At 36.7% G+C, this 14,411-nt stretch overlaps 1 protein-coding gene across 4 annotated transcripts in view; it reads left to right on the top strand.

Moving 5' to 3' along the window:
• Positions 1–14,411, top strand: part of RAPH1 (Ras association (RalGDS/AF-6) and pleckstrin homology domains 1) — a 104,480-nt gene that overhangs the window by 70,452 nt on the left and 19,617 nt on the right. For all 4 annotated transcript variants that reach the window (XM_064515269.1, XM_064515268.1, XM_064515271.1 and 1 more), the window contains 5 exons: positions 5,376–5,453; positions 6,819–6,978; positions 10,760–10,881; positions 12,650–12,715; positions 14,159–14,302. In XM_064515269.1, the coding sequence (XP_064371339.1) occupies positions 5,376–5,453; positions 6,819–6,978; positions 10,760–10,881; positions 12,650–12,715; positions 14,159–14,302 (570 nt within the window). The remainder of the gene's footprint in view (positions 1–5,375; positions 5,454–6,818; positions 6,979–10,759; positions 10,882–12,649; positions 12,716–14,158; positions 14,303–14,411) is intronic.

Raw genomic sequence — 14,411 nt, forward strand, 5'->3', positions numbered from 1 at the left:
TCCTGGAGAGTAACACCTGTTTTGCCCTGATAGACTGCAGGGTTAAGGATCCCCTTTGCAGGAGCTCTTGGCAATGGATACTGCAACTTTGAGATTTATTTAAAATATGACTGCTGCTTTCCTGTTTCCCTTCAGAAGCCATCTTCTGTGTTGGAGTTGGGCTTCTAATAGTAAAGAGCTTGTGAATGTGGAACAGAGAGGTTGAACAAAGCGGGGGGGGAAAAAGAGGCAAAGATGGTGTTCATGGGAACTATTAGGAGAGACTTAGGCTATCTCTGTTACATTTCTGGCAAAACGAAAATCACAGCTTCCTATCCATGCATCCATGTTTGCTTGTATGTTTTATCCCTGTCCTCAATGCAGCATAGTGTAATCATTACATTATAAATCTTCCACGTGAGTCGTTGTCTCTGATGCAATCCCTGAAACAGTACTACCTGCTTCTTCACATATCTCCACATTCAGTAGGAAGCCTGGGACATGCCATAATACAAGTGCAGTGGCAGCAAGTCTGATATACAAGGGAGGTATGGAAAAGACTATATTGAGGATGGACTACCCACAGGGGCATGGCTGCTGAAGCCTTTCACTTTGGAGAGCTTTAGAAGACAGGAATATCTTATTTCCTGCTTCCCTCGCATCTAGGCTACTCTTAGTTATTTTGAGAAGAAATGTAATAAAATAAATGTTTGAGAATGGTCATGAATTATTTACGCAAACACAAGCTCACTGTTTATAAATGGACTGTGCCACCGTTGCCAGCTACTGACTCAATGGCAACACAAGTATGTTTTTCAGGGTAGAGGCTACATATCCTAGTTAGTTTATCAAGATATATAGAACAAGCGTTATTAAAATTCTTTCAGCGTGAAGAAAAAAACAACTCGGACCACTTCTGCAATGTTCCTTTTAGTGCTTAAAAAAACATACACGCACACACATGCGACCTCCATACAACTGATTTATGACTGTAGATTGAACAAACTGCCATGTACCAGACAACTGTTCTGATTGACAAAAAATTAGAAATCGGACTAATAAAAATGTCTTAAAGTTTTGGGAAATATGCAGAAACTGAGATGTCCATAGCGTTATTTCAGGTGAAAGGATCCTCTATTTCAATAGAAATCCTGGGAGAGGAGAATCCTTGCAAAGCAGATAATTGCATTTCTACCTGAGGTTAGACTGTAACTAGCAAAATAAACATTGGATAGCTGCTTCTAGTCCTTCACAGGACAATATTACACGCACTCAGAGAAAAACGTCACAGAGAAAATGTTGCAAATATTAAACACAAAACATCTCTTTCTTCCTGTATACATCTTATGATCTCTGTATCCTACCCTGTTAACTTCAGTGAAATGTGACTTCCATTACTTGCATCTTATCATTTAATTACTGGATGGCCTAAATCCTGTAACCTTTCCTAAGTGACGTTTTTCTTTTTTCCATTTTGCTTATGTTCCTCCTGGCAAGTAAAAGGGATCAATTACTAACACTTGAAACAATGTACCATGAAACATTTAAGAAGAAAAGAAAATCCAAACTAGAAATTAAAAGCATAAAGTCCTTTGAGCAAGGTCAGCTCCATCATAGTGCACATCTTGCATGTTTAATGTTAAAATGCAGCCAGAGTATCTTTAGCTGCCTATTTAACAGGGAACTGGGACAGGAGGCTGTGACTGTCATTACACATTTTTTTTCCAATATTGCAGGATAGTGTAAATTTACTGAAAACTAAGTTCTGGTTTAAAGATGCAAAGAATAAGTCATTGATAGAAGATGATTGCATTGCAGGGCTATACTTTTTTAAATTTTAGTTCACAATATATTAGGATATCTTGGATGAATGAGGTCTCACTGTAGTTATGTCATCAAGCATTCCTTCAGACATGTGTCATGTTTTCCATAACCAAACATAACCTCAGCAAGGGTCAAAAGCCTATGAAGGCTCAAATCCTTAAAATGCAAGTGTAATGCTCTCCTAGAAGTAATCCCATTAAAGTGAGGATTTTGTGTTGTAATTTTACAGGGATGTACACAGCTACTAGAAGAGAGTATCCTTCTCCAGTCAGAGGTGCAGATGGACGTTTTGTGTTTTTACACAGCATGTGTCTGTATCTCCTTTATGCTTTTACATAGCATATATGTGATCATAAAGGCAGTCCTATCAGGGAACTGATTCTGCTGAAAAGTAATCTTTCTGCTGCATTAATTTTGTGCCAGGTCAACTCCCTGAGTTTTCCGTGTGGCCGCAGCAGCACCAGGCTTGGCGCAACAGAACAGCAGGAATGCTGTGCAAGGAGGCAGGCACCACAGCCCTGCCAGGGCCTTACCTTGGCTTATGCCACTAGTGAAACTACGGCCTCGGCGGGCAGCCTGCCGTTTGTACACGCGTTCACAACCCTTTGGGAACTCAACTCATGTCACTTAAATTTTAAAAAGATTTACTAGTGCAGGGGAAACAAATAGCTGGGCTAAACATGGTTGGACTGTAAATGTTTGCGTTGTGCTGGTGTTAGTTTGTGGTGGTGAATGGTTTAGAGCTGCAGGCGGGTGTTTGTGTCTCCGGTCCCCTTTCTCCATGTGCAGTGAGGAGTGCTGTTGGCTGACTGCAAACTGGTGGGGTGCCTGTGCTTCCTCGCGGGGAGCTGGTGCCTTTGCTCCGCGTGCCAGGGTGGGAAGCTCTGCTCGTGTCCCAGTGCCGCTCTGGGGGCGGTTCTGCTCGGGGGTGTGGACTACTGGGAGAGAAATAGAATAAATTATTGCAAGTTTTGATGACTTCTGTAGTTAATTTAATTACTTTATTAAGTAATGAAGATACATATTTTTTTATCTTGCCCTAGCAAAATGGCATTTGTCACATCAGCAACAATGCAGCAATGGCCTGAGAAGTAACTGTAAAGCAAAACTTGAAAAAAAATTGAAAACTTAAAATCCCTGACTACTTGCTTTCAGAAATTCTAATTTTTTACTTCCTTTGCCTCTGTATATTTCCAGTAAATAGATTAAGGCCTCTTTTTATCATTTGTTGCTGGTTAAAATCAGTTCTTATTTTTAGAATATTGTAATTCTGTTTTTTGTTTAAATTTAGACCAAATTTGTTAAAATGCAGTGAAGTATAAATGTAGGAAATTCTGATCTCTGGACCCACATTAAAACTGAGTAGCAAATGAAAAGTAATTGCTAGGTGGTAGAACAGTAAATCCTTTAAATCTTTTTTCTGTATTAAAAAAGAAAAACTTTTTAGGGAATGATAATCTATTATTGATTTTGAGAGTAACAGAGATATGTTAGCTGTGCAGCACCAGTGTATAAAAAGGCCCTAGCTGATCCTTCCTCTGCAGTTGCTGTGTGGAGCCGTGTGCGGTGGCTGTGAAGTGCTCCTGCTGGGGTTTGCTGGAGTCGGTTGCTTTGCACAGGTGCACAGTGAAATGGGGTGGAAAATTGGACCGCTTGACTTCAAAGGAGAGCAAAAGCAAAGGTACTCTCAACCTTTGTGCAGCAGTAAAGGTTTATGATTGAGTTCATGCACAACTTTTTAAACCACAAATTACAGTTTCTCAAAATGAACAATAATATAAAAACAGTCTTTTGCTCCTGCTCATTTCAGCAGATGCAGGCCCATAGCATCATTTTTAGACCTTTGCAACTATTTGAAATCTTAAGTTTGGATAATAATTTATTTTGGAGGATGGAAATGGTTAATACTGAGAGAGAAGAAGATTTTTTTAGAATTCAAAGTATATTTTACATTTAAATGATTTTAGATATTATGGTGCTGTTTGTTTTTTAACAGAATACTAATCTGATTTAACCTTTCTAAGTTACTTGACACCATCTTTACGATGAATGAAAAGAGTCTTAGTTCTCTGCAGACTAATAAAAAACTATGTTCCTAGGTAATTGAGTTCTCAGATAATGTTTCAAGCCCCCATTATTTCTGCTCCCGTCAATTTACTGGTTCCTTTTATTGGAAAGGATTATGTTTCTCACAAGGCAGTCTACTGTCCTATTTAGCTCATGTTGTTTCCAGTGCATAGTATGGTCATGAGTGTAAGGGGGCAAAAGCTGTTAAGTAAGAATAAGTAAATGGCATAGGAAATACCCTTTTACAGCTGATGGGAAGAGTAGCCACTGCACTCAGAAGTGAAAAACTTAAACTCTGCAGTTTTGAAGATAGATGAATCTTTATTATTGTATGAAAAGCCACCGTCCAAACGTGTGATAAAGAAACCACGGATTACATTCATATAAGGAAGCAATGCACAACTAAGTGTTTATGAGATGCTGACTGTTATGGAGGAGGACTGTACTACTTTTGATCTGTGAAAAATCTTCATTTTTCTTTTTTAAGGTAATTGAATATTGTGAAATATTGTGAGGGTTTTTTTTCCTTTTTATATGCTTATTTATTTTTCTAGAAATGTTTATATGATTATGGCATCTTAGATACTTGCTATCATTAAAATCCATGTTATAAGAACTGTAAAATTTGAAACCTGTCTGTGGAGATCTTGAAAATAGGGGTTCCTTGTTTATCTTCTCATTTCAAGTTTAGTTTCAATAGAAATGTCAATGACTTCCAGAAATGAAAAGCAAGTATTGATAGGGTTACAATATAGAGGTTTCTTTAGGACCAGCAGATAGATTTAAATTATCTGTATTTGAATGCATTTCTGCTTGTAACAAAAATAGATTATGTAACAGATGAGCAGCAAAGATAAGAATGCTTGTTTGCTTTGTGTGTCTTTAAGTACTTTTAAAGTGAGGAGAAACACAGCCTGGATTTAGTAACGATGATGGAAGTGTTTAATCTCCTTAGCTATTGCAAACTAATTTAATAGATTAAAAGCTTCCAAACCAGCTGGGATAGTGTGAAATCCTATTTATGGGATGTTTTCTTCAATTCTTTCTGTGTGCTGTTAAATTCTGGTATTTCTCGATGTGCTATTTATGTTGATCAATGAAAATCAATTGGGTGCACTTAATTGCACACTTTCATTGAATATTGTATTAGCTAAGACTATGACTATAAATATGCGATGTGTTAAAATATTTGGTAAAAATGCACCACACTACTAGGATACGGAATAACAGAGCAATATTGACTGTGTTGATGCAAAATATATGCTTTCAGTATGTTCTTTTGGTTATAATGGCAGTTGCATGTTTACATGACAGACATGTTGAGTAACATTTTCTGTCTTAAAAACAATAGTTCTTATTGTCACTAACAAACTGTTGTGGGTTTTATTGGTGGGTAAATTAGCATTTCTGTTCATGTTTTAGAGCATGGTAGCTTCAAAATTAAATACTGTAAAACCAGCGTGAAGTTTGTGTAACTGGAATTCTATGTGTTGTGTCTCCCCCAGGAGGAACAGGCTGCTAAACTCAAAGCTGAGAAGATTAGGGTTGCGTTAGAGAAGATTAAAGAGGCACAAGTGAAAAAGGTAAGCTATTTGTATTGTTTTATTAGATCTTACATATTTATTGACATGGAAAATGCACACAGAATTCTACTTGTTTTTGTCGATTACCCCAAAGTTGTCCTAATAATAGAAAAGGGGCTTCTTTTTACACTTCATTTTTCTGTAGAGGAGCACTGTTTCTATCGTGTTCTGATTTTCAGTGATAATGTACTTTCTCATCTAGACTGGACCTAATCAAGAAATCCTAGCATATGGAATAACCTTGCATTTTACTTAAAGAATGGTTTATTTTGCAGCCAGCTGCACATTTAGCAGACTTCCAGCCACAGCTGACTTGAAAACCCAGCCTCCTGAGATTGTCTTTGTCTATTAAATAGTCTTAAATTTAAAATTTAGGTCTGTTTTCTTTACAGACCCTTTCTCACTATGCATAGCAGGATTCTCCTATGGTAGGCTAAAAACAAGCGTTCCAGATTACAGACAGAGGTTACTAAGTGTAGAAAGTCTAATGACACTACTTCATGCAATATCAAACAATGTAAAACATTACTTCCAAATTTAGACTTTCTATTTTAATTGTAAAGCTTTTCAGTAACTTTGAATATCTTATACATTTAGCATTTATAAATCAAAAGCTGCAAAATCATCCTGACTGGAGGATGGGAATTAACAAGTCAACCAGTGTGTTATAACCAGTGTATTTTAACTTTGCCAGCCAAGTGATGTGTAAAAAGGAAGCAAATGGCATAATGAGTGGCAAGAAGAATCTATAGTCTTTTCAGTTTTGTGTTTAGTTGAGAAGATGGTTGCAATTTTTCTTTCTGGACAACGACCTTATTAGTGGCTGTGAAAAGTCGCTGTGTTTTACAGGCAGGTTTGTTTCACAGTAATTCTTCATACTACCTAATAAAAGAAGATTTAAAATAGGTATAGTCTTTATACAATCAGTATTCTTAGAAAATACAAAGTAAGCAGGCAGAAAGCTTGACTTGCACATTTGAAAAAATTCTGATTATATCTGAGTTTATGCAGAACTCTTGCACTGCCACCTAGATGTATGAGAAAAACGGGCACATAGATATTTTATTCATCATAACAGGACAGTTAGGCAGGAATGATTTTTTCCTCAACACACAGTTAGAGCACGTAGCCATTGCATTATGAAGACTTTTTTTTAACCTCTTTCAGAGAAAGAAAACAGTGTCTTTGACAACTGTCCAGGAGGCAACCATCATTGATGGCTCTTTTCATTTAGAGGGAAAATTTGGTTTTAATATTTCATGTTATTTTAACAGAATCTGAAGAAGGTTCTTAAGAACCTTAAAATGTAGGTTACCTGCGGGAAATTAATCTCTCTTGTTTCTCTCTTACTTGTCTGCTCATTAGTTGGTGATCAGAGTCCACATGTCTGATGACAGCTCAAAAACAATGATGGTGGATGAGAGGCAGACAGTGAGACAAGTACTAGACAATTTGATGGACAAATCACATTGTGGTTACAGTTTAGACTGGTCGTTGGTAGAAACCGTCTCTGAATTGCAAATGGGTAAGTAATAATTATAAACGTTTATGATTATTACCTATTGGTGTAATACTTGTTCATATTTGTGTCTTCAGAATGATTTAAACATTAACCTATAGCGTTCATCATCCCATGCTAGGAATGATGTTTTGTCGCTGTCACTTTGCTAGTCACTGTTCAGACTTCAGTTCTTCAGCCACAGCTTGTAGAACTTTACTACACGCTGTTTCAAAATTGCCTTAGAATATTTTCTTCTTTCATATTAAAAACATGCCTGAATTGGAAGGTGCTGCATAGGAATTTTAGTAATGTCCTATTGGTCTTGATGTGTTCCTCATGATGCACAAGAAAGAGGTAAGGAATAAAAAAGCTACCATGCATCTCCCTGTTTCTAAATAGTATTTTGTACTGTTCCTAAAAGCTTTTATTACAGGAAGTTATCGCTATATTTTTTCTATTAAATATTCTTAATGCAGTTGGCATTATGTGGCTCTAAGAGCAGTTAAAGCTCGTCTGTGTTGCATCGCAGCTACCACAATGTAAGTTGTTCCTGTTGCCAAAGAATTTAGCATCTAAATGGAAAAGAAGAAAACAAGTGAAAGAAAAATATTATTATTAATCTCCATTACTGATGAATAATTGCTTCACAGAGCTGTTAAGCGCCTTGCCTTTTGACTACAAAGAAGCCCAGAACTGAACCTAAATGCCTTGATTTCAAATTAAAGTGCAAATTAATATTTCCTCTCCGTTTTCGTCAAGTCTTTCCTGGTTCAGGCAATGTAGCATGTTAACCTTGCTTATTGTTAGACAAAGAAGGCCGTTTATAAGGAACGTGGTATCACTTGGATCTTCCTAGCTTTTACATGAAAAATAACATCTTAGTTGGCTTAAATCTTTAAAATTTTAATAAATGAAATCTTGAATTTGCCCAATTTCAAAACCAGAAAGAATTTGCACATACTCTGCATAAACCCATTCTAGGTTTATAAAAATCAAGCATTTTACCAATGAGAATGGTAGAAATAAGTAATCTAATTAGTTCTGCAATAATTTGATGTTTCTATCAGTGCAAATGTATGAGTCTGTATGTGACAGAGTCCTGGACCCAAGGCTCACTGAGACCTTTCACATCCTAGGTTTGCTTCCATAAGACACTCCCATTCACTGTGTAGGCTGGAGATTATGACAGGAAAAAGAAGTGGTGGGAAAATATATTTCCAGTTTCTGTTAAAACAGAAGCAAAGAGCTAGCCTGCATACAGAAACTGATATTTATCAAAATTAACGCTGTCACTGAATTAAGATTATTGTGAAGTGAAAACCAGGGTTAACAAATCTCTTTTGTTGGTGGTGTTTAGTCAGTATATGCATGCTCCACCGTATGGGCTCAAGTGATATACTGAGACTAACAGAATTTGACTCTTATATTGAAAGAGCTTCAAGCTAAAGAATGAAGTCTATTATAATTGCTGGATTTTTAATTCAGAATCCAGCACGATAACTAGGAGACAGAAAAACCAAAGAGAGTTGTGAGAGGGCAGAATTAACTGTCCTTGTATTTTTCACTTTGGCCTTCCCTGATCCTTGGCAGGGTAACTGATAATCTTTCAGAGATTTCACATGCATATTTTTTAAGAAGACAATCCAAAATGCAACCTATTTGCTTAGATATTTTATAGTGGAACTCAAGAAAAGAAAAAAATAATTACAACAAAACCTTCACCTTTTGTGCTATTATGTATTGTATTGCATTATCTTGCAGTGGTTCATCTTTCCAAACAATTTTTCTGGCAATACCTATGTAAAAGAGGAAGGAACTCCTTTATCAGAGGATTTTCCTTTAGCTAGGCGGTGAGGAAGACACAGGATGTCTAAGGCCCGTGCACGTTTGGAGTATGTTTTACCATATTGGCTTGCCAGTTGTTTGTTCATTGACTGCACAGTGCAATAAAATGCAGTGACAGCATTAAGATAACAAACTCTGCAGAGAAACAGGTGGGACCTGCGGAGTTCCTGATTGTCTTCACATTTACATTGTTTGCTTCAAATGTGACTAATTAACTAATTTTTATGAGGAGCTTGAATTAGGTAGGTGCACTTGAAATACAAGACCACCTGTTACAATCTAATGATTTAACCGGTAGCTTTCTAAGCACTTTTCAGTAGAGCTCAGTGTTATTTTTTCCATTTCACGAATGTAGAAATGCACACAGAATGAAACACTTTTCCCAGGGTTACCCTGCAGGTTTGTAGCAGAAACAAACCTGGAAAGCAGGCTTCTTTTGCACGAGACAAAGAGCGTTTTCATTTTTATTACTAGAGCAGAATGTGTGTATGAGGTATGCAGGAGCTGTAATGTTTTAGTTTTAGAGAGTAGATTTAATAATAGAAACATTGCATTAATTAAATGTTGTTTTATATATTATAGGTACATATATGTCCTGTGAATATGTTGTTTCATACTTCAGTTCAATTATTGTTCTTCCTGAAGCAGCAGCTGATACGTTTTGAAAGCTATCTGGTTTCCCTAGTGAGGCTGCAGTGAGATTTAAGCTTTTGTATCACAGCTATCTGAAGTCTGTTTGGTTTTGTTCATCTGTTAAATACCTTTTTTTACTTTCTCAGAAGACAGTATTGCTGTGTTGCTGATGGAGCTTGATGGCAAGTCATGAGTTGTAACTTGAAAGCTCCTTAGAAAGATCCTTTTGAGACCTCATGTGCAGTAATGTCCTGTGTTGTCCTTTGTCATATCAAACCCTAATTCATTCCCCACAGATTATATACTCTGCTTAGTGTTCTCAATTACTGAAGATATTAAGGTGTCATCTGTCATCTCAGTCTTCATTTGTGATAGCTCATAGGTCTGAATATGATCAGTGCCATATGCCCTCTATAATAATGCAGTGTAATTGATTTTGTGAAATAAAATGTAAATCATGCCCTGCTTTCAGATGCTAATGAAAGATCAGGCAAGTCCCAAAGGATTCTGAAAGAAGTAATTTGCTGAAGTGCCAGTGTGTGGCATGTATGAAGAGGGAACAAATTGAAGAAAGCAAGATTCTTCTTCATTGTCTTTTAAATGAGAAAGTTGGTCCAGCAGTCTCCCAAAGATATATTCCTTTTTTATATTAGAATAAGGATTTTCAGATATTTCTTTACCATTTCAGTAAATTTTGCTCCTTCTCTTTCCTCTCTCCTCCTTTGCCTATTTTCACTATCCTATATTGGTGATAACCATTTCAACAGAGTCAAAGCTCAGTGTTCTCTGAAGCCCTTATTGATGCAGCATTTATCCAGCAAGATAAATTGTAAGAAATGGGCAGTGTCAGTTTTCAGTGAGATAGCGATGGGGGGTGTAGAAACAGATTTTATACTGAAAAGGCCATCTAATAATTTCTTCCAGGGGTTGTGTGGACCAGAGTAGTTGTAAATGTGGTAGCTTTTTTATTTGTACTGATACCACTTCAGACACTGTTATTTGAGTCTGTTGTGTTAATGTGGCACTGTAGGCTTTGTCAGGTGCATATTTACACTTTATTTATTGATGGAACTGTAAGCCTGAAGAGAGGGGAGTGAGAATGTTAGCGAGTATGTATGAAATAATTAAACCTGGCACATTTGAAATTTGACTGTGTTCTTTTAATTTCTGAGTGCTTTGTAAGCTTTTTCCCCCATTATATTAGACCTTGAACTGTACTTTCCTTCCTTGAGTACCCTGTCTCCCAGATATGACTACAGAGTAAAGCATATGACTATCGCAAAACATGACAGAATCAAATGTATCTGCTCTTTTGTTATTACTGCAGAAAGGATCTTTGAAGATCATGAAAATTTAGTTGAAAATCTTCTGAACTGGACAAGAGACAGTCAGAACAAACTAACGTTTGTGGAACGTATAGAGAAATATGCACTTTTCAAGAATCCCCAGGTAAGCCTGAAGTTCACTTTGGGCGGGTGTTGGGGGACACACATGCCTGATTGCAGTTTCTGATTTCTTTTGGTAGCACTCCTTTCAGTACTTTTATTTTGAAACTAGCGTATATACAAAAACACAAAGCAACTTTACTTTCCAGCTCCATACACATCCACAGTGGAAGCTGTGGTTGGTGCAAAGGCAAGTCCCTAACAGAAAAGCATGAGCTGAAGCAATCTGTTTTCTAATGTGTTTGTGAGTAGTTCTGATAGAGATGAAGGCAAGCAGTTTCGTGGCATCTGCACCAGTACTTAGTGCTGTTCACATACACAAATCTGCAGAAAAGTTGTTGATACGTTACTGTACCTCTCCACTGTGTGTTCTTACTTAACTGGCAAGAAGAGAAATGGAGCATCAAATGGGATAGCTACTCAGTGGTCAAATGGCAAGTCTGGAGAAGAGAATGCGCTCCTCCCAGGGGAAGCTGGGACCTGCCTTCATTCACTGTGTTTACTGTTCCCTCCTCAGGAAACAAAAGGTCCCTCTTCTCTTTCAGAACGAATTATTGAGCAGTGCCAATGGACATTTCCTTTAGATTTTCCTCTGGCAGCAGTCCAGTATCACAAGGGGGTGGAGGAAAGTGGAAATGAAAACAGAAATAAAAAGCAGAAAAAGACACTCTGAAGAATTTGGAGTTGGAAAGAACTGTATATAGTATCCCTAGATCTCCCTCTTAACTCTTAGCTACTATATTGCCTTTGGGGGTAATTTTTATATTTGTATGGTATCTCTGTGGTTATTTCTTGGATCTGAACTCCCTATTTTGCTAGCAAACTGGGTATCAGTTTTGCATGCCCATCCATTGTGACACTATCCATGTAATTAATTTTTTTCAGCAAGAATTGAAAACCTATTTCAACAACCACTTATTCAAGTGTTTTGTGATGAAGTAGCAAAACCCTAATTTCTTTTTAAAACCACATAGTTGGTAAAACACTAATTACCAGTACATATTGTAGACACCGTCGCTAAGAATGAGTCACCAGCATAAAACCCACACTTTCAGGTGTTTAAAATGTTGGTCTGGCTAAACTTCATGAATATTGGGGTTTTTTTTTCAGAAAGAGCTAGAGGACAGGAAGAGAAAGATTTTCATGGCCCAGTCCTTTCCAAACTGGGGAAGAGTACAAGAACCTTTCATTAAATAAGAAGCTTATATACTGTTGATGCAGTACCTATGCATAGTTAGGGTTCCTTTTAAGAAGATGAGTATTTGGTAGTTCTTCATGAAAAATAAATATTTTTATTCAGAGAAACTGCCAGGGCAAGGAGGAAAGAAATATATTACTTCTGTATGTGCTTCTTCAAAATACATAAATAATGGCAGGATATAACGAGTTTAAAGGCCCATGGGTTTTTCTTTATATTCTTTTTATTGTGGGATTTTCAGGTTCATAGTATTTTTTATTTCTGGATACATTGTACCAATTAGTTGTTTGTTTTGTGGAAAGACAGGACAGTGTGGTTATGAGGGTGTTACTTAGGACAGAAGTATGGACTGATTGATATTTCTGGTAAAGGTGGTTATAAGTTAGTTCTAGGTGTTTTTCAGCGGTTTGACAGATTCTTTCAGCTGGACTACAAATTTTTGTTGCATTAATGTATCATTGTTAGACAGCAGTTGTTTTTTCTTGCTGGTATAAAAAGGTAAACAAGAAATGTTGTTTGGCTTCATTTCAGAATACCTATAGAAATGTTGAGCTTTCTCTTTCACTCGTTACAGAACTATCTTCTGGGGAAGAAGGAAACCTCTGAGATGGCAGACAGAAATAAAGAGGTGCTGCTAGAGGTAAGACAGCCAAAGCAAAAAGGCCACAGGGGTCATTTCTAAGTTTGAAGCTAAACTCTAAAAAATTCTGCGAAAATTGAGAATGGAATGTGTTATTTCTGAGTAAATGGCTCTTTTACTGCTAACTTGTTTCAAATTAGATGAGTTTATAAAAATGTAGGTATTTTTTAAATACTCAAAATACTATGTATAGTGATACCAAAATTAGGTTATCTGTAACTGTGCATAAACACAGTAGAAGCTCACAGAACTGTCACCTGTCTTTTGATCTGTGGTGGTAGGGATTTTTTTTTAATAGTACTCTTTAAATCGTTATGCTCTACAAAATTCTGTAGCAGCGTATCAGTGATTTGTTTATGATAATATTATTAATAGTATTAGTAAGCAAAGAAGAAAAATGGTTTCAACTGCATTTTTAAATAAACCACTAAAAATTAAATATAAAAAAGTGTGAGAGAAAAGTCAGCCAGCTAAAATTGAACATATTAAATAGTTTACAGAACTAAGGTCAACAATAAAAGCAAGTGTGAAACAGATAAAGCAAACAGTAAATATAACCTCCAAGAGCTGAAAACCACATAGGTGGTTTTGTAGCATTTTTATAGAGACATGCCCATGCTGAAGTGTCATAGGCTCAATTTGATTTCTAGAATAATGATTATGGTTTCAGTAGTGTTGCACAAGAATAAGTTTTTTGAATGTTTAATTTTGGATTATACTTAATACACTTTTGTTTATATGTAGCGTATATATGATTCTACTGAATTACTAATGCAGGTTTTAGTAAGTGGTTATCTGGATGCTGTGGATTGAAAAGTTGCTTAGAGCCGTGACACACAGAGAGTTGTAATGCTACCTAATTCCTCTTATCTTCTTGGATTACTGATAAATCTCAGTGCTGCATATTAGTCTGGAATGTGCTTAGAGCATTTGTTTTTCCTCTGTTAGCTTTTTATAAATAGAACCTTAAGAGTAGTTGTAGCATTGGCAGTTAGTAGCAGCGAAGTACACATGTAATGGATTATAGCTACGCCTGGTGGATATGTGATTAGATTTTGTGCTTACTCAGATTTATGAGCCTTTATCTGTAAGGTGACCTTGTGCCTTTAAGGCCAGTAAACCTGTTGGGGGTTCTATTACTGATGAGCAGTGGTTAAAAAGTCTTTTCAGTAGTTAACATTTTTGTAGTCATTCTTGCTCTGGGAAAATGCTAAGATCCCCTATGGTGTTATGTCTGAATTACTTTCTAGCTTCTACAGTTAATCTCTTAAGTCATACTACTGCAGGGGGAAAGAGCTGTCCTTGTTACATTTGCATTCCTTAGATAAAGGACGTCGAACTATAGGATTCTCAATTCAGTTAATTCAGTCATTAAAAAAAAACATTGCGCGCTGTATGTTCTGTCACTTTCTGTCTTTCCTAAACCACTGTGATTATCTGCAGGAATGTTTCTGTGGAAGTTCTGTAACAGTGCCAGAAATTGAGGGAGTTTTGTGGCTGAAAGAAGATGGTAAGAAGTCTTGGAAGAAACGTTACTTTCTTCTGCGAGCTTCTGGAATCTACTATGTCCCTAAAGGGAAAGCAAAGGTACGCTATTTTAAAGCAATTTCCCTGAAAAATTGTCATCTAATTTCAGCTTGTTGTCAGACAACAATCAGCTTCCACAGAAGGGGGAAAAATGTGTATGGCTGGTAAA

The sequence above is a fragment of the Dromaius novaehollandiae genome, chromosome 7 (genome assembly GCF_036370855.1).
Source record: "Dromaius novaehollandiae isolate bDroNov1 chromosome 7, bDroNov1.hap1, whole genome shotgun sequence".
NCBI lineage: Eukaryota > Metazoa > Chordata > Aves > Casuariiformes > Dromaiidae > Dromaius > Dromaius novaehollandiae.